The following is a 19,109-nucleotide window of genomic DNA, read 5'->3' on the forward strand; positions in this document are numbered from 1 at the left end:
GGGTCCTCACGGCGAGGGTGACGGGACGGAGCCGCGTGTATTTAAAATGTTCTTTTTTTATTTGTCGTTTAAAAACAAACTTGGAAGAAGCAAAATCCAAAACTTGCCCTTTGCCTCTCGCAACATAAATTATGTACAGTTCAGAATGATCGCTGATATAAAACATGCCAAGGACAGGGGAGCTGGGGTGGAGGGGGAGAGGGCGCTTTAAAAAAGGGAATCATTTCATCCGTTGTTACGAAGGACAAACCTTGCTGTACAGGATACACACAACACAAAATAAAGTCTTCACGGGGTTCACACTTTGTCAGCGATTTATTTTTTAAAAAGGGGGAGGGTCCTGGAGGTGAGAGAAGACCGTAAAGGGGAAAACTGAAAATCGAATATGTGCAAGTGTAAACCAACCCAAAATACAAACATGGAGGGGGAGGAGGAGGGAAATCTGATGCAATTATACAGGCGGGGTACTTAAAAAAAAAAAGAGAGAGAAAAAAAAAAAGAAAAAAAAGAAAAAACCAACAACCAAAATTCCAACCTGTAGCTTGGGTCTGAGTTATAGTTTATATAAAAATTAAAAACTGTATAAGGTTTATTCACTAAATTCTACAGGACTATCGGATACCTAGCATATGCTTACAAAGTCTGCGCCATCCCCTTTTCCCAATCCCAGGGCTCAAGGCCCACCAGAGCCTTGACTCACAGAAGCCAATCTCTCCCCTTCTCAGGTGCCTAGACCTTTTGCCCTTGGAAAAGGAACATCCAACAGCTGTGGCTTTGGGGGCAGCTGCCCAGTCCTCTCCACTGTCTGATTTAATTACAGCGGTTCCTGTGTGTGTGTGAGTGTGTGTGTGTGTGTGTGGGGGGGTGTTATTCTATTAAACATTTGCAGCTTGAAATAGTTGAGGAAGCAGCTTAAAAAAAAAAAATCTCCCTACCCCCATCAATCCACACCCCTCCAAATTCAAAAAACAAAACCAAACCAAACCTAAAATCACAACAGCCACCGTGCTCCCCCTCCAGCAGGCCTGCCGCCCATCCACCGCCACCAAGCCCACCCCTACACTCCAGACATTTGATTCTTGAAAATAGTAATTACAAAATGCGCTTTGCCCACAGGCCCTAGGAGAAAACTGCATATAAGCTTCATCTTCATCCCCATGGCTCCCTACCAGAGAGGGGTCTGGGGCCTCACCCACCCCCTCCCTTCCCCCACCCCCAGGAAGAGGTTCAACTGCAGCACAAGGTTGGGTGGGAAGGGGAGGGAGGAGGGAGGCAGGGGACCCATCACTCTCTGGCTCCCCCTGGGACCAGCTCACTTTTGTGCGTTATACCATAGTCCAACTATACAACAGGGAGTGGGAATCGCCCAGCCTCTATACCCCCACCTTACAGCAGTCACAGCCAGGGGGTGGGAGTGGGGGGGAGGGGGAGGAAAAGGGCGGTAGGATGGGTAATGGAGGGGGCCCCCCCACAAGGGGAGCTCTATGTGTCCGCCCCACACCCCCCTACCATTTATAAACTGGTTTTGTAAAAAGAAAATAGATATATTTATATAGAATATATAAAGCACAAAAATTAGTAGTTTTACATTTGCTCTCCCCGGGGGTGGGGGGAGAGGGGAGGGTTCTCACCTCCAGCCGGCTCCCCCATGCCCCACAAGACTATGTACAATCCCATGTATAAATAGATAAATACCCCCCACCCTCCCCACGCTGACACTAAGCTCCCCCACCCCCCATGTCACCACCCCTTCCCACCAGACCAGCAGCAATTTGGTGACTGAGGGAAAGTGGGAGCTCCGGGCCACACCCTGCCTCACTGGGTATGGGCATGCCACTCAGGGATAGCCCTCACCCGACCCCCCGACTCACCCCATCCAGGGGCTGGAGGGCAAATGAGTTCATGATGGGGTTGGGAAACAGGAGGGAGATATCCTGGTCCTAGGTTAGCACACCCCTCCCACCCCCATGTCCAGATGGAGAAGGAAGTCCTGGAGCAACTAGGGGCCAGTCATCCCCAATCTTCATCATCATCAGCCTCAACCACCATCCCATGCCCATAATTAAAAACAAAGATGGATTTTTTTTTGTTGTTTGTGTTTTCTTCCTCCTCCTACCCCCCCTTCCACCCACTCGAAGAGGGCAGTGAGGTGGGGGAGAGGGTTGGGGCAGTGGGGGGCTTAGAGAGGGTCTCACATTTCAAAACAGCAAAAAATCCAACACTTAAATGAGGTAGGTGTGGGTGCGGGGTCTCCTTGCCCGGCTCGCCCGGCTCGCCCTCTGGGGCAGCTAGGCGCCTCTTTCCCGTTCATGTTGCATTTGTCAGAGTGGAAAACAAGGAAACACAACCCATAGAGAGACAGAAACACAGAGGAGAGGAGGGAGACAGAGACAGATTGCGAGGGAAGAGGGTGGGGGTGGGGGTGGGGGCAGGACCCGGCAGGCAGGGCCAGGTGTAGGACCCGGCCTTTGGGATTGTCAAGCTTAGTCAAGTCTCTGTGCAGCCTCGCGTTGGGCCGGAGAGGTGGGTGGGAGCAGCAGGGCTGTGAGGCCCGGCCACACATCCTCCTCCCCTCTCCCTGCTGCCTCCCAGATGCTTCTGGGTAGTTCCCGGCCCATAGCCCCCTCAAACCTGAGATGCCCCATGGCTGCTTCTGTCTGGCCCCTCCTGGAGCTGGGGGCAGAGATGCCAGCCTGGGGGCCGGTGGCGGGGAAGAGGGCTGTCCCTGGTGCCCAGGGTGGGCCTGGCCTAGGCCCACTGGCCCAGCCTCCTGTTCCAGGGGCTCCGGTCGGCCGGCAGCCCCAGCCCTGGGTCCCGGCTCTGGCTGCTACCTCTCTTCCCCCTCGTCCCTTTCAGGGAAGAGGTCGGGGGTGGGGGGACTCCCCTGCCTGGTAGCCTCAAAGCTTCTCAGTTCATCCATTTCCGACAATTCCAGGCTCCACAGTGGCAGGGGATCTTGTGCTGATCGTCCTCAAAGTCAAACTGATAGTCATAGGTCAGCTGGAAAGAGAAGAGGGCAGCATCAAGGCCTGCCCCCCTGGGCAGAGAAGGGGAGCCGCCCTGTCACTCCCTCGGGGTGCTTTTCCTCACCTCTTCTCCTTTAGGGATTCGCCGGCTGGAGATGATGATGATTTTATCCTCCTTATCGAATGTCACGACTTCCGCCACACAGTTAGGGGCACAGGAATGGTTAATGTACCTGGACAGGGGAAGGGAGTAAGAGATGATAAGTAACTCGGTTGGGACAATTTTGCTTCCTTGCAGGCCTCCTCCCCGTGGGTGTCACCCCCGGGCAACCCTAAGTCCCTCCTTCCTCTCTCACCTGGCAGGGCCTCCAGTCAACGTCGCATCAATCACATGTTCATTGTTTATTCGGAACATGTAGATGCCGCGATTCTAGAAAGGTAGACGTTGTGGAAGAAGGGGCAAGATCAGAATGGCAACTGTGGTGGCGGTGAGACAGGTTCAGGTTCAGCAGATTCAGGCGGCAGACTTACCGTGCCAGTTCTTCACCTCTCTCACCTCTCCCCTTCTCTCACATGCTGCCTCCTGTGCCCCCGGCCCCAGCCTGGCCCACGCACCACACGGGCTCCGCTGCCAGCCCATACCTGCTCCTCATAGATCTTCTCCCGCCGGTTGGCCACCTCGTTGCGAATGATAGTGCCGATGTACTCGATGACCATGGTGTGCTTCTCGAGGTCCTTGGCCGCGTAGAGCCCCAGGCCCTGGATGCGGGAGCGAGCCAGGTAGACGTTGTTCTTCCACTCAGTGCGCAGCCGCCGGTACTGAGACGACTTGGAGTGCACAAACTGCTTGCTGTACGGCGTGTTGGTCTCGCCTGTGAAGGTGCTCTGATAGGCCTTGGACATGCTGGTGCTGTTCAGGGTGTGGGGCCTGGGAGGTGACACAGTCCATGACAAGAAGCTCGCCCTTGGCCCACGCACACACCACCCGTGGCCGGCAGGCACTGGACGTGCTGCCTTGGGAATGGAGTAGAGGCATCTGGGTCTCTGCCTTGGTGAGGCAGCAAGTAGCTACGGGGACCCCTCTGACACACTGAGCGGCACGGAGAGCCCGGGATGGGGTGGGGTGGGGTGGGGCATGGAGGAAGGGGGGGCACCAATTCCCCTACACCGAGCCTGCTCCCATCTCCCCGCCTTCCACCAGCCTCCTGCCAAGCCATCCTCAAGGCCGTGCTCCTCTGGGAGGGCTTCCCCAGGCCTGGAATTCAAGTTGATAGTTTGCTCAGATCTCTGAGTCCTGCCTCCTGTGCCTCCTGGAAGCCCTCAGAAGAGGGGCTGTGTGTACTGCATTGCCTTGGTTTGGATTTGAATCGAAACTGGCTGTGATTCACAGCCTAAAGGTGGTGTCCTTTCCTCTCCCCACACTGTCCCCTTCTCTGACCTAACACCGGGCTCTGTGCAGATGGCTCAGTGCAGGGGAATGGCTGCGGCCTGGTGGGAGGCCTTTTCACCACCCGAGGGCACAGCCACGTCTTACCCATCCCAGGGCAGTGGTTTTCAAACGTGTTTTTTTTTTTTCCCCGTCTAGCAGAAGTCTTTTGATTTATCTTTAAGAACTCCAGTACAGAAGCTAGGTGAAAATGGAGCTCTTCTGGGTGAATCCGATTCAGGGAAGAGGGGGTATGCATGGGGTGTGGGGAAGGGGTGTCAAGTTCTGCCCCCCGTGTATGTGTGCCAGAGCTTTTGGGGACACACACGCTCACAGTCTCAAACAGTTTGAAAACCACTGTTGTAGAGCATTAAGGACTCGGGCTGACTAAGGGTGGAGTCTCTGATGCCCCACGACAGCTCAAGGAGCAACCGAAAGCCTTCAAGAGAGCCCTGCTACCACGGAGTCTGCCTCCCTCTACCCCGGGACCGAGGTCAGGCTACTGGGGTACACAGAGAGAACAAAGAACCGCAAGTCAAGAGGCAATGTTTTGGTCCCAGCCTTGTGACCTTTGTCTAGTCACTTAACCTTTCTGGGCCTCGGTTTTCTCAGCTGTAAAACGGGGGTCATACCACCTGCCCTACCTACCTCATAAGGTTGTTGTGAGGATCAAATGAGATAATGGATGTGAAAACGCTTTGAAAAAAAAAGTATAAAGTGCTATACAAATGTAAGGTTTTTTTCTTTTTCTATTATACTTCTAAGTATTTATTTTTGACACCACCTCAGCCGGGGGAAGGGAAGATGACCCTAGCACTCATGGGGCATCTGAGGTTTGGGAGAATCATAGCCCCTGCCCCTCCCCCGGGAAGCCAATCAGGAGAGGGGAGAGGTGAGTGGTTGACACATTTCATACCTTGGCATAAAACTTCACCTCTCTCTACCCAGAGCCTCCCCAGCAGCCATTCCCAGGGTGCCCCAGGTAACACTATCCTAGATCCCATGTCTTCGCCGGACACCCGAGCAGGGGAGGGGAGGAAGAAAGGAATACCCAACTGAACTTGTGCACCCTCTAATCAGGAGTCCTAAGAGTGAATCCCCAGCCTCTCCCAGGGAACTCTAATCTGCCCCCCAAATCCTCATCATGCAGCCAGAGGGTCCTGACCAACCTGCACACCCACCGCCCTTGGCCCTGGCCCCACCGGCTCACCGTTTGTAGTGTGTGAGGATTTTGGGCTCTGAGCGGGCACAGCCAGTGGGGTTGATCATGAGTGGCAGCTCCATCAGGGGGTGGCGCCCATAGCGGAATAAATAGTTTTGACAGCTCTCCACTCCAGGCAGCTGTGGGCACAGGTCGGGCTCCACTTAGCCTGAGCTCTTCTGGGGCAGGGTCAACGTTCCCCGAGCACACTTGGCCCGCCAGCCCCCTGCCCTTCCTTACTGATTCAGCTATGCGGAGCACGGCGTGCACCGTCAGGCCGAAGAGTTCCTCGCCTTTCAGGTACTCAGGGAAGAGCCGCAGCATGTCAGCCTCCTTTCTCATGGCAGCCACAGGCTCGATGATGCGGTTCCACACGGCTAAGGCGCAGGGAGAGAGCAGGCCTCAGAGGCGACTTCCACTCACTGACCTCTGGCCCTTAACCCCAGTCCACCGCTAGAGTTGTCTTCTGCAGCCTTCACACCCCTCTGAAGTTATGTGGTTCTTCCAGACCCCTTCTTGGCCTTAGACCCACTCTCCCTCAACAAGCTAGAGGTTTGCAACCCTGGCAGAGCGTCAGGGGACCTTGTGACATTGAAACAAGGACCCAGGGCCCAGGAGACCCAACGCAGGCCAGGGCCCTTGCTGTCAGCAAGCAGAACAGGCATGCTTCAGAGTGGGGTCGGCTTGAGGTCAGGTTCCAGGACCGGTCACAGGACCCTGAACCAAATACTTAACCTAAGACTCGGTTTCTGGGTCTAATAACAGTGCTCACCGAATCAGGCTGCATCAACAAAGTAACCTAGAAACGTCACTTAGCTTCGTTTGTGACACATAGTACATGCTTAATAAATGGCAATTTTTCTTGTTATTTTTTTTTTAGGAGGTACCAGGAATTGAACCCAGGACCTCGTACACGGGAAGCAGGTGCTTGGCCACTGAACTATGGTCCACTCCCCAGTGACAGTTGGTTTTTGGTTTGTTCGTTTGTTTTTAGGAGGTACTGGGGATTGAACCAGGTACCTTGTACATGGGAAGCAGGTGTTTAACCACGTGAGCTACATCCACTCCCCTCTTACTGTTACTTTTATCATTAACATTAAATCTGATATCAAAAGAGTTTTGTCCACGTGTTAATTGCAGAATCTAGAGTATCTGCTGTACCATCCTTTCAACTATGCTTGAAATTTCCCATAGTAAAAATATTGGGGAGTAGAGAAAAAAAAAAAAGAATTTTGTCCAGGAAAAAGCAGCAACAAGGAACTCTTGGTTAGGATCAGGTTGGGTGAGGCAGGTAATAGGGTCTTGGAACTGTATCCTTTAGTTCCACTGAAGACAGAAAAAGGAGCCAGAGCAGGTGAGGTTAGACATGCAAAACATTTTCAGTTACAAGGTAATTTAAGGTGATGAAAAGAGGCTGCAGGAGAGCCCTGCCGACTGAGGTGGGGGAGGGGACCGCTCACATGGAGGCCCCACCACGATGGCGAACCCGGGAGACCCTTGCCCCACTCCATGTGACCATTTCACAGGCCGGTGCTCACCCTGCGGAGAGGCATCAGTGAAGACCAAGTCCTCCAGGCCCTGCTCCATGACCTTGATTACGAACTCGGGCCGCCCGCTGTTCTCACCGATGGAGCAGCGGTAGCAGCAGCGGCGGTTGTTGGTACGGAGGCTCCAGTAGATGCGCGTGGCCTCGTAGCCCACGGGATAGAGGGCGGTGGCACTGTGGAAGTCGGCCATCTGATGAGGGAGGAGCTGTCCGATGGCGTGGAACACGAGGCCCCCCACCCGGAACATGTGCAGCCGCTCGCCCCGCTGGATGATGCTGGCAATTTGCTTCACCTCATCCCGCTCAATGTAGACCCGCCGGAAGACAGCAAAAGAGCTCAGCTCCTGTTCACAGGGCCCCTTGATCTTATGCATTGGACAGAGCATGGTCTTGTCCTTGAAGAACATGCACTTAGCACGGATGGCACAGGCAAAGTGGTAGACATTGGGGCAACGCATGCGATTGCAGCTGCTGGTGGCACCAGTGCGCTGGCACAGGGAGCACTTGGTCAGCAGTCCTCGGTGCAGGGCCACCTCCACGTTCATCAGGGCCCCGCCCTGGGTCTCATACACCTCGGTGGACCACAGGGCACAGTTGAGGTGCACCCACAGGTCCAGGTCTAGGTTCAGGAGGCGGGCGGGCCCGTCGGTGGCCCCGTCGCCCTCCTCGTGACAGAAGCAGCAGCGCCGCATGTCCCGAGGCACCTTGTCAGGCCGCAGGGCTGTGCCAAGCTGCTCCATGAACTCTGCCACTTCCCGCTCATCCTCCTGCCGCCCACTACCCTTCTGGATGGTCAGCAGCAACCGGAGCCGCTTCCAGCGCACCCCCTTCCACTTCTTGAGGCGCGGGGGGCGAGAATCCTCACCTTCTTCGGGGGGCCGGGCTCGGGGCTTAGGCCGGGCTGACTCAGGGGATGAGGCCAGTGGCAGAGGCGAGGGCACTGGTGGCTCCGCCGAGGGTTCGGCTGGGAGTTCACCCAGGGGCTCAGTAGGGGGACTGGCAGGAGAGGGTGCCATGGGGGAGGGGGGCGGGGAGGGCTCCTCAGGAGGCGGGGCTGAGAGCTGTCGCACGTCCAGGTTGGAGACATTGTAGGTGTAGCTGTGCTGAGTGGGTGGCTCTGGGGCAGGGCTCTCCTAGGGGAGGGTGTCCTGTATGGTTAGTGCTAGCTCCTCACCTAACTAGTCCCTCGAGCACCAGCACGCTGGCCCCCTCCCTCCTCCCAGCCCAGACATCACTCTGCCAAAAGCCCCTTGTCGTTTCTGCCCCAGGCTGGCACCTTTTTCCTAACACCCGCCCCTTTTCCTCCCCCATCCCACCTGTTTCAGGAGACTCAAGATGTCCAGCTGGCTCTTGAGGGTATAGCCGGGCAATATGGCATCAAACTGCTTCAGCCAGTCGGGGCCAGCTTCCGGGCTCTTGCCTCCCAGCCCTTTCTCTTTCCCACCTGCAGGAGGGAAGGGGTCAGGGCCTCCCACCAGGCCCACTCCCCGCAGGTCCCCAGGGGCGTTCCTGCAGCACCCACCAGGGCCTTCGGCTTCCCCCTTCTTGGGCTCAATGCCGGCCCGGGCGGGGCTCTCTGGGAAGAGCACTTCATAGGAGTTGGGGATCTTCATGCTCAGCAGCTCTGCCACTGCTACCATCACACCGTTCAGGTTCTGCCAGGGCAGGGAAGGGATGGCACAGAGACGTTAACAAGAGTTTCTGGCGTGAGCACTACCGCCAGCCTGGTGGAGACAGGGACACCCGGAACACAACTCCCCAAGTGGCTGGTCAGCCCTGGCCCTGTTGTGACGTGTGCCCCTGAGAACAGCATTCCCTAAACATTAGCAGGACCTATGTCAGGTAAGCGTAGGAAGTGAGGCTGCTATAGCCACAACCTGGAAATTCATAAGTATCAGCAAAGTAGAGGATCTGAGGAGTCTTGTAAAAAGTAACCTGTTTTGCTTTCTAACTGGGTTTCCCAATTTTCTGACCACAAAACTCTGTTAACATTTTCCAAATCGGCAGAAAGAATTCCACCAGATGTGTCCGGGTAAATGGGGTCCTGTGCTGACTGTCGTGTTACTCCTCTTCTCGTCTGGGTGACTTGTCTGTCTTTACCTCTGGACTATAGAAATCTCCTTGGGAACAGGAATTTTGCCTCGTTTACCCCGGTACCCACAGCCTCCAGCCCAGGTTTTCACACACAGTAGGTACCGAGCATGCTTTCGAGTGAATGGCTATTTCTTTTTTATCCAGCCAAGTTCCAGAGCCAGGGTCTGCTTGGCGGCAGACGCACTCCCAAGACATACCTTGGCTGCAGCAGCAGAGACTGTCAGCATGACCGACACCTCACTTCCTTTGCCCTTTTCCCAAGTGCTGGCAGGAAGCTTTCCGGGCGCCTCCAGGTCCAGGGCCCCATAAGGTTTGGTATCTGGGAAGACTGAGTGAGGAAGAGGGATCTTGGTAAGGTCCCACCACCGCTTCCCCCAGCCTCTGACAACAACCCGGCCCAGCCTGCCCAGGCCCAGGCCCGGAGCAGTTACCTACCTGGGATGCTGGTCCGAGGAATGATGGGGATGACAGGGGAGAGGGCCCGGTCGTCCTGCTCCCACCGACCCGAGCCCAGCTGAGGGAATCGAGGGGCCTCCTCCCCCAGGATGCTCTCAGGGGACGAAGCTGGCACAATGCTGTCAGGAGAATCACTGTCCTCGTCACTCTCCATCCTACAGGCCAAAAATAGATACCCATCATTACAGCCCTGGGGACTCCCCCTCCCCAATCTAGAGATTAGGAGATGACATAGCTCCACTTGACATCTGCCATCGGTCCAAGGGAAACTGAGGCAACCTGCCCCCACTCAAGCCCCATTCCTCACCACCATCTCCAGCCCCAGCCCCACCTGACGTCCTCAGTCTGATTGTGAGGGGGTGTAGGCAAGGCAGCCAGCAGGTCTAGGCTCTTCACCTCTGAAGCATCTGGGTGGGGGGGAAAGTCAGGATGAGGGTGGCCAGAGCTGCAGGTGCTTTCTCCCTCCGGTTTTACTCGGCAGACCTTAGCTTCGCTATCACGACTATTCTCTACCTACCCTCCCATCTACCAGGCAGAGGCAGACAAGTTAAACTGACCGAGCCTTTCCTGGGTGCCAGGCCCTGAGCTACAGATAGACTTCTTTGTCTTTCAGCAAGTCCATTAGGTGAGGATCTCTTTTTTTGTATGTGGGAAGCAGGCGCTCAAACACTAAGCCAAGTTCCTGAGTTGTTTTTTTCATTTGCTTGTTTTTGTTTTTAGAGGCACTGGGAACTAAACCTAGGGCCTCTCACGTGGGAAGCAGGTGCTCAACTGCTTCAGGCACATCCACATCCCAAGGTGAGGATCTTAGCACCCATTTTACAGTGAGGAAATTGAGGCTTGGGCAAATCAGGCAAGTTATCTGGGTGTAGTACATTAACTAAATAAAAGCAGAAAATCAAACTCAAAATCCAGATGTCTCTAGCTCCATACCCACTAAAGCTGGCCTGTTCTTTATAGACAAAGCTGTATTAACCCTCTGCCTACTCCCCTCTTGCCTTTGATCTAGCCTTCAGAAGCCCCCTTGCCCCCCCCAATCAGTCCTGAAGAGGCTCTTCCCATCTCAGGTATCCTGTCAAGTCAGCACCCAGGGCATCATGCAGCAAACTCATTCCTCAAACTGTCCAGTCAGGACAGACTGACAAGCTTGGACCCCAGTCACCAAATCCTCCTGGAGAAGGACAGGCCCATCTGCTCGACCCACCTCTCAGCGCACCTTCCGTCTCCCGGGCAGAGGCGGCATCCTTGGGGTGCTCCCCCAGCTCTTCTGATGGGGTGACGCCATTCACCATCTTCTGCTGCACCGATGGGGGTGGGGTGGGGGGCAGCGACGAGGGTGGTGTCGGCGGGTTACTCAGGTTATTCTGGGGGTGGGTGTTGTGTGCAAGATGGCACAGGGACACTGATGTAATCTCCTGACCCCACACCACTCCCACCTCCCCACACTCCCCCAAGAACCTCATTATCCACAAAGGGGTCACCATTTTTCTGACCTTGGTGAGCAGCTGGGAATAGTAGTCAGGGCCAGTAGGCAGTGCCCCGTTTCCAAAGGCCCCCCTCAGCTGACACTGCCCGTTGACTGGGCAGCCACTGCCGAAAGGGGCAAAGAGGCTGAAATTGGCAGTGATGGTAGGCTCCATCAGGGGCAGCAAGGAGAGCTCCTAGGAGGGGCAAGACGGACATGGCTGTAAGCCTGCAGCAGTTGCATCTCCACCACAGCACTGCTAGGGGCCGGGGTGTCCCCCAATCCTGGGATGGGACCAGGGGCTGGCTCCTGGGGGTCACCTGTTTCAGCTGTTTCAGCAAGGCCTCGCCGGCCCTGACCCCGTCCTCCTTCCGCAGCTTCTTTCGGGAGCTCACCAACCTGTCGCTTGCTTTCTGTACCCTCTTGGGCTTCGGGGTCAATGGCTTCCTTGCTGCTGTATCCTAAGTCGGATAAGCCCAGTGAAAGGTGCTGCCCTCATGGTCAGAGCCCTCACCTCTCCTGCTGGCCCTGGACCTGCGCACTCCACCCCCGGGCTCCAGGCCCCAGCCTTTCTGCTCCAGCCCGGTGAGAGTACTCACCTCCTTGCTGCTGGGAGTACCCTGTAGTTTCTGCTCCAGGCCAGCCAGCTTGCTGTCAATGTGCCCGTTGATCTCAGTTCGCAGTCCCTCGGGCCCCCGCCCAGTGCTAAGTTGCACACTCTTTGCCCGTAGAAGCTTCTGCAAGAGCAGGTGCCCAGCCTCTGAGCGGGGGCCTGCCAGCAGGAGGTGGTTGCTGGTACCAGGTGCCCCTACTGGCTCCCCATTGGCCTCCCTCTTCACCGCCGGGGCTCCCAGGGCACACGGCTCTTCCCGAGGCTCCTGCTTGATGCTGAGATGGGGCGGCTCAGGCACTGGCTGCCCATTCACCTGCTCCAGATGCCCAGCTACCAAGCTGCTCTGTTCCAGCTTCTGGGCTTCTGCCAAGTTGTCTGGGGGGCCCCAAGGTCCCAGCCCCTTGCCAAAGAACGTGTCCACAAGCTGGGCAGCAGCAGGTGAGACCCTCCCAGGAGGCAGCTCAGAGGGTAGCCCCTGGGGCTTTGGGGTCCCTGGCTGGTTGGGGGGGAGTTGGACCTCGGAGGGGAGCTGGGAGCTGGGGGAAGGTACTTGTGGGGAAGGTCTCTTTGGCTCTTGGGGGCTGGATGGTGGAGGGGTAGGATGGACAGGGCCAAGGACTGGTCCTGTCGATAAGGCTCCTTGTGGGGCGGAGAGCCGGGGTGGGCCCTGAGGTCGAGGTCCTGCCCCTAGCTCCTGGAGAGGGCCCGGCTGGGGTGCAGGGAAGGCCCCGAGTTGGGGTTGGCGGCCTAGGAGGCCCTGGAGGGGAGAGGGCTGGGTCCCGGGCTCCTGGTAGGGTGGGGTGTGGCGGACAGCCTGACTCTGCTGCAGGTGCCGCTGCATGAGGAGCGCCTGCAGCTGCTGCTGCTGCTGAGGGCTCAAGTGCCGCAGCTGAGGGTTCTTGGCCAGGACTCCCTGGAGCTGTGCTCGAAGCTGACCCACTGTAGGCACGACTCCAGCCCCAGGCAGGCCCTGCCCAGACTGGGGGACAGGTCCTGCTTTGGGAAGCTGTGGCCCTGCAGTACTTTGCATAGGCCGCTCTAGAGCAAGGGGATGTTGGGAACCCAAGAGGTTCTGGCTCATGGGTCCAGGATGCTCCCCTAAGGAAACAGAGGGTGGGGCCAGCAGGTGGGGCACAGACGAGGCCTCAGAAGACGATCCGCTGCCGAGCAGCCCGTGACTGCCCCCGCCTGCTGTGTGGAGCACGTTAGCTTGCTGCTGCTGCTGCTGCTGCTGCTGCTGCTGCTGCTGCTGCTGCTGCTGCTGCTGTCCTGGGAGCCGGAGAGGGGGCTGCAGCTGCAGGGAGCTGGGCTGAGGCTGGGCCTGGGGCTGGGCCTGGGGCTGCACGAGCAGGAGCTGGGAGTCTCCAGAGAGTGGGGGTTTTCCCTCCCCTGGTTCAGCAGCCATCGATTCAGGCGTAGTCCCTATTGCTAACGGCCCTCCCTGATGTGTTGAGGACCCCTCAGTGACCTCTGCAGGAAGAGCTGTCTCTCCAATGCCCTGTTCCTTGCCCGTCAAAAGAAGAGTTGGGCCCAGAGCTCCAGGGCTAGAAAAGTGTTGAAGAGGCTTGGCTGGCACGCCAGGGCCAAGCGTCGCCTGCGGCTGCTGTTGCTGCTGAGGAGACAGTAAAGTTCGACTCTGATTCAAGAGACCCATCTGCTGCTGCTGCTGCTGCTGCTGAAACTGCTGCTGCTGCTGCTGCTGTTGCTGCAGCTGCTGCTGCTGTTGTTGAAGCTGCTGCTGCTGCTGTTGAAGCTGCTGCTGCTGAAGCTGCTGCTGCTGCTGAAGTTGCTGCTGCTGAAGCTGCTGCTGTTGTTGCTGAAACTGCTGCTGCTGCTGCTGAAGTTGCTGCTGTTGCTGCTGCTGCTGAAACTGCTGCTGTTGTAAGGTCCCCATGGGTTGAGCACTCAATTTGGGCTGCCCGCTGTGTGGCAGCAGACCCTGCTGAAGATGGGAGAGCCCTGCCATGGATCCCTGTTGTTGCTGCTGCTGTTGCTGTTGCTGCTGCTGGGCTGTGACCAACCGGTGTCCCATAAGGCCCTGACCCTGCTGTGCCAACTGAGGGGAACTCAGGACCCGGGACTGGGTCAGGAGCACTTGTCTGTTAGGGCCCTGGGGGCCCAAAGCTCCAGGATGCTGCTGGTGCTGCTGCTGCAACACTGCCACCTGGGCAGGGCCCAACATGCCCTGGGGTCCCTGGGGTGGTTGAGGGGACAGCTGCTGGACCAGGAGACCCTGATGGCTGCTGGGAGGCAGAAGCCCCGGGGGTTTGGGACCCAGGGCCTGGTTGGCCTGCACTCCTGAGCCCTGCTGCTGTTGCTGCTGGATTGCCACCTGCCCTAGGAGGTGCTGCTGCTGCTGCTGCTGCAGTTTCTGAGCCAGCTGCATGCGTTGCTGCTGGAGCTGCAGCTGTCTTTCCTGTAAGAGCCTCGAATCAGGTCCCAGGCCCCGAAGGGCCAAGTTGCCAGGGAAGAAGCCCCCTGAGGGGCCAGCCAGGGCCCCAGCCCCACCAGAATGCTGCTGCTGCTGCTGCTGCTGGGCCAGGGCTGTGTTGAGGAAGGGACCAGCAGGCTGTCCAGAGAGTGCCATGCTCCCAGGGGGCAGGCGAAGACCTCCAGCTTGCCCACCTGGGGGCCCCTGCGGAGGCTGCAGCCCATGGCCAGGGAGCAGCTGACTAGGGAGCTTTGTAAGCAGCCGGGGACTCTGGGAAGGGCTGAGGGCCAGCACGGCTGAGTGCTGCTGCTGCTGCTGCTGCTGCTGCTGTTGCTGCTGCTGCTGTTGCTGCTGCTTATTCCGATACTCTGCCATGAGATTAGTGTGCTCCTTCTGCTGTTTCCGGACCTAACACAGGAGAGTTGGAGAGGTCAGCCTGGAGCCTGTCCACCCATGCCACTCTCTGTCCCGGCTTCTACGTGCAAGGCTGCTTTCCTCACCTGATCCAGCTGTTTCTGGATCTTGCTCTGCTGCTCCGTAACCAGCTTGAGCTTCTCAGCATCGGCCTCTGGGAACTCCCGGCCGGCCTTTTTGGCGGTGCGTTGCTTGGCACACAGAGCTTTCCGGGACTTGCGATGCACACCAATCTGCTCCTCTAGCACCTTCAGCTGCATCTGTAGGAGCTGCTGGGTATGGAACAGCCACTCCTCATACTGCCGCTGGTCCGCCTCATCTGCAAGAACTGGGGAGTTGGCACTTGCAAAACGGGTGATCCCTCTTCCCCCACATATCGAGCCACTTCCTTGCATCCTCCTCCCATGCCCCATACTCACTGATCACTCCCTGGGCAAAAGTGGGTGGGTTTGGACGAGACTGGGAGGGATCACCGGCACTTCGCTCCTGTGATGAGAGACACTGCTGAAGGGTCACTGTTCTAGGGCAGGCCCTGAGAAGGGTATTCCCAAGGCATAGGACACAAGTTTCTAGTCCAATCTAGCCACTTACCTGACCACTCCCAGCTGTCACATGGTTTTGCAGGTCATTGCCAGACCCTCCAGAGAGTCGCTGAGCTAGGAGGGACACTTGCTGCCTGGAGTTCCCGAAAGCAAGAAGGTTAAGTGTTAGCAGACGGGAAAAGTAGAAAGGCAGAGAAGAGGTGGGTCAAGCAGAGTCAGAGAGAAGGGGGCCACCCAGGGAAGGGAACGGGTCACCCCCCACTGGCCTTGAGTCTCACCTGTTCATACCGGGTGCCACCCCAATGCTGCCCTGAGCCATCACTTTCTTGATGCCTTTCAAAGCTACCATCTTGGCCTTAGCAATGGGATCAATAATATCTTCGGCAGCAAATTTATCCAGGTCTGGGGAGGGAAGAGCCAAGTGAATTGGGTTTTGGGGTCAATACTCCATTCTATGTCTGCTGCTCCTTCTAACACCCTGACCTCCACCAAGCAAAGCAAAACCAGGGCATGGCATGGAAGAAAGATCACCAGACCAGGGGCAGGAGGCCTGGGTGACTTAGCGCTGTTACTCGCAGGATGTGTGGTCCTGGTTTTACTTGTGCAATGCTAGGAAGAGGTACTCCAAAAATATTTGTTCAGTCAATATCAGTGTCATTTCCTCTCCCTGAGCTTCTATTTGATAGAAATAATGATCCCCTCCCCCTCCCGCCTATCTCACTGCGCTGTTGAGAGAATCAAATGTGTCAAGAATACAAGTATATTTTATAGCCTGGAAAGTTCTTTTAGCATTCTTATGGCAACTAGTGAAGCCCCCGAGAACCCAGAAGGTAGACACTACACCAAAGCCTTAGAGAAGGACTCTTGATCTTTTTGTCCCGTGGACCCCTTTGCCAGTCAGGGAGAAAGCATGGACTCCTTACTAAGTCCACACCATACTGTGTTCTTTAATAAACATATCACATCCACACTGTGTCCCCACAAGAGCAGTATTTTTCTGAATTTCAATTCAAGCTCACAGACCCCTGGTTAAGAACCCCTGCCCCAGATGATAAGCTGTTTGGGGCGTGACAGGAATCACCTGTAGCCCTCTCCTGCCTGTCCAGGACAGAGTAGAAAAGTAGAAAACAACTACCACCCAAAACTTAAAACTCCCCCAAAATTCTACCTTTTGCCTATTTCTCTAACTGCTCAGGAAACTTATCAACTCTCTATACAGGACTAAACAAACCTCCTCCCCTAGCATTTGAGTCATGAAAACAGTTAAAGAGAGTCAGAATGCCAGGTTTAAACTAGCTCTGCTAGGTGCTGGGTAATCTCGGGCAAGTTACTTAACCTCTGTGTCTCAGTTTCCTCCTCCTAACGAGCCTGGCGTGATGGTTAAGTGAGATCAAACAGAAGACACTTAGCCTGCTACTTGGTGTAGAGTAGCACTGACTCAGTAAGGCTCTTATAATTTGAGAGCCTCCTCAGTCTAGCCTTCCTCACTACCTCAACAAGATCACGGCTGTGCCGGCTCACTTCCCTCTACATCAGCTCTACTCCAGTCTCTCCATGTCACTCATTGTTCTCCAAATACCCATCATCACTTTTTCTGCTGCTATGGCCTCACTCGCCTACCTGGATTTTCTTACACCACTCCAAGTCCTAAACTTTCAGCCTCACCACCGCCGCCAAGCCTCACTAATCAAGCTTCACCTGTCTGTTCCTCCCATTCATCCCTTCAAACACAGAAACCACCTGTGTGCTCCATGCTCCATGTCAGGCACTATTTCCCCCCTTCTTAAAAGCCACTGGCCTTCCGCTTGCACCACCTGTATGATATTCAGCCAAAGCTCCTGTGTCCCATCTCCCTCCACTAGGGGTTGTCTCCAGCTTCTGGCTCCAGCGCCCACTTGGTGATAAGGACAACCACCCCTGAGTAACTCGGCTGTGCCGCAGCTGGAGATACCTGTATCTGGGAAGAAGCTGTTGGCCAGCTGCTGCTGCATCGCCAGCTGCGGGGGCTTCATGCACATGGAGGGCGGCATGCTCCCCATGGGCTTCTGTGCCAGCACTGGCTGTGGGCCCTGCTGGGGCACCAAGCCTGCCTGGCCCCCATGCTGCCCACTTAGCATGTGCCCTTGGTTGGACATCATGGCCATCGATGGTGCCAGGCGCTGCTGGAGGGCGTGAGCGGGTGGCTGGGCCAAGCCTGGCTGCCGGGCTCCCCCGAGGCCCAGGGCGAGCTGCTGCTGCGGCCCGGCCAGGCCAGGAGAAGCAGCCTCAGGTGGCAGAGGCATGGTCTGTGCAGGGCCTGAGGAGGGCAGTAGGGAGTGTTGCTGCTGCTGCTGGGCAGGTTGCAGCTGTGCTGAAAGCTGTTGCTTCTTCTGCAGCTCCTTCTTCTCGTGTTCCAGTAGGTCCTCGATGAGTAGGGGCAATTCGCTGGCCACCAGTGAGCTCTCCATCTTGTCCAGTTCATCCCCAGATGGTGCATGTCCACTGGGCAAGGTGAGGGCTCCTCCCTCTAGATCAAACTTTTCCAATAGGGAGGACCCTCCTGGGCCACCCAGGGGGTTGGGAGTCAGCAGGTGAGCCGGTGGTCCTCCCGTGGCCCCAAAGGGACCCTTCTCAGTTGTGTGCCCACTGCCAGAAAAGGGTCCTGAGCCCATCCGGGGGTCCCGATTGCCGATTACGCTCTGTCCTGGCTTCAGCCCCAGGCCCAGGGAAGGAGTGGCAGGGGCTGGCTCTACCTTGGGGGTGGTGATGGCGAACTGGCAAGGGGAAGGGTGGCGCCCACTCTCCTCCACCTTGGGCTTCACCTCAGGGAGCACTGGTGCCAGGCGCGGCTCAGAGGCCTCAGGGGCAGGGGGAGGGCGCTCCTCGGGGCCCAAGGATCCCGGCTCCACCCCCCGCAGCAGGGCCTCCCGCTCGGCCTTCTCATTCGCCGACTCCACCAGCCTCAGATGTTCGTTGAAGATGTCCTTCTTGTCCCCAGTGTCCAGCTCAGGGTCGGTGTAGGCCAGCAGGTCAAACTCATCGCCATTGAGCAGGTCATCCAGGTGGGGATCGTTGGTCTCCAGGTTTTCCAGGGTGCCCAGCTCATCGTCACCCTTGGCCACGTCCACACCCAGGCCCAGGTGAGCAAGCTCCTCATCATCCTCCAGGGCCTTGTGGGCATCAAAGTCATCATCCAGCTCGGGATCCTCACAGGGCAGCTTCCCAGCTTCCAGGGCCAGAGCAGGGGGACGGCCCAGCTCGGTGCTTGAGGGGGGCCGGCCGACCAGCTCCAAGCCAGTGGGCAGAGCAGGGCCCTTGGTGTGGGATGTTGGATGGAGGCTGCTGTTCAGTTCAGGGGCCAGAGGGACTGAGGGTTTCTGTGGGGGAAGACCTGAGACCGCCAGGCTCCGAAGCCCTTCAGGGGCCAGTCGGTGAGGGTCCTCACTTACAGGGTAAAAACGGGGTCTCTGAGGGGGCCCCTGACCAGGGAACGGAGCCCCCCCAGGTCCAAGTCCTTTCTGCACATTGTGCCGCAACTCAATGAACTGCGCAGGACCAACCGGACCAGGCACCGGCTCACCGGGGCCAGGCATGCGGGTGGGAATTCCTGCCAAGGGGGATCCGAGGGCTTGGCGGCCAAGTTCAGGCCCAGGAGTTGACGGAAAGCGCGTGGACATGGCCAGTCGCATGGAGGTTGCTGCTGCTGCCTGCTGCTGCTGCTGCTGCTGCCACAGTTGTTGCTGCGGTTGTGGCTGTAAGGGCAGGGGCCCAGGATAGGGTGGTCGCTGATAGAAGGCTTGAGAGCCGCCTACCAGTTGCCTGGAAAAACACACAGTCGTCAGTAAGATGAAATCGGGATGAACGAGTACACGGGCTTAGGGCAGTGAGGGAGGATGAAGTAAAAGCAGTGAGGGGAAAGGAACAGGGAAGGAAAGGAAAGGAAGTAATTCTGGAGAAGGGATCCGAGAGGCGGGGA

General features: G+C 57.0%; 1 protein-coding gene across 9 annotated transcripts in view; it reads right to left on the minus strand.

Annotated features, from left to right (window-relative positions):
• Nucleotides 1-38: 38 nt before the first annotated feature.
• KMT2D (lysine methyltransferase 2D) overlaps nucleotides 39-19,109 on the minus strand; it is a 39,491-nt gene continuing 20,420 nt past the window's right edge. For 7 of the 9 annotated variants that reach the window (XM_058307914.2, XM_058307916.2, XM_058307924.2 and 4 more), the window contains 22 exons: nucleotides 17,106-18,952; nucleotides 15,433-15,556; nucleotides 15,204-15,288; nucleotides 15,032-15,098; nucleotides 14,699-14,931; nucleotides 11,754-14,606; nucleotides 11,475-11,615; nucleotides 11,183-11,350; nucleotides 10,894-11,053; nucleotides 10,021-10,096; nucleotides 9,669-9,844; nucleotides 9,431-9,561; nucleotides 8,662-8,794; nucleotides 8,456-8,583; nucleotides 7,132-8,272; nucleotides 5,834-5,970; nucleotides 5,603-5,733; nucleotides 5,041-5,088; nucleotides 3,609-3,894; nucleotides 3,323-3,396; nucleotides 3,091-3,199; nucleotides 39-3,000 (listed from right to left, as the gene is read on the minus strand). In XM_058307914.2, the coding sequence (XP_058163897.1) occupies nucleotides 2,908-3,000; nucleotides 3,091-3,199; nucleotides 3,323-3,396; nucleotides 3,609-3,894; nucleotides 5,041-5,088; nucleotides 5,603-5,733; nucleotides 5,834-5,970; nucleotides 7,132-8,272; nucleotides 8,456-8,583; nucleotides 8,662-8,794; nucleotides 9,431-9,561; nucleotides 9,669-9,844; nucleotides 10,021-10,096; nucleotides 10,894-11,053; nucleotides 11,183-11,350; nucleotides 11,475-11,615; nucleotides 11,754-14,606; nucleotides 14,699-14,931; nucleotides 15,032-15,098; nucleotides 15,204-15,288; nucleotides 15,433-15,556; nucleotides 17,106-18,952 (8,341 nt within the window). In that variant the 3' untranslated portion in view covers nucleotides 39-2,907. The remainder of the gene's footprint in view (nucleotides 3,001-3,090; nucleotides 3,200-3,322; nucleotides 3,397-3,608; nucleotides 3,895-5,040; nucleotides 5,089-5,602; nucleotides 5,734-5,833; nucleotides 5,971-7,131; nucleotides 8,273-8,455; nucleotides 8,584-8,661; nucleotides 8,795-9,430; nucleotides 9,562-9,668; nucleotides 9,845-10,020; nucleotides 10,097-10,893; nucleotides 11,054-11,182; nucleotides 11,351-11,474; nucleotides 11,616-11,753; nucleotides 14,607-14,698; nucleotides 14,932-15,031; nucleotides 15,099-15,203; nucleotides 15,289-15,432; nucleotides 15,557-17,105; nucleotides 18,953-19,109) is intronic. The other 2 variants (XM_058307917.2, XM_058307919.2) reach the window with 2 other exon arrangements.

Source organism: Dasypus novemcinctus, chromosome 12 (assembly GCF_030445035.2).
Source record: "Dasypus novemcinctus isolate mDasNov1 chromosome 12, mDasNov1.1.hap2, whole genome shotgun sequence".
In the NCBI taxonomy this organism is placed as follows: domain Eukaryota; kingdom Metazoa; phylum Chordata; class Mammalia; order Cingulata; family Dasypodidae; genus Dasypus; species Dasypus novemcinctus.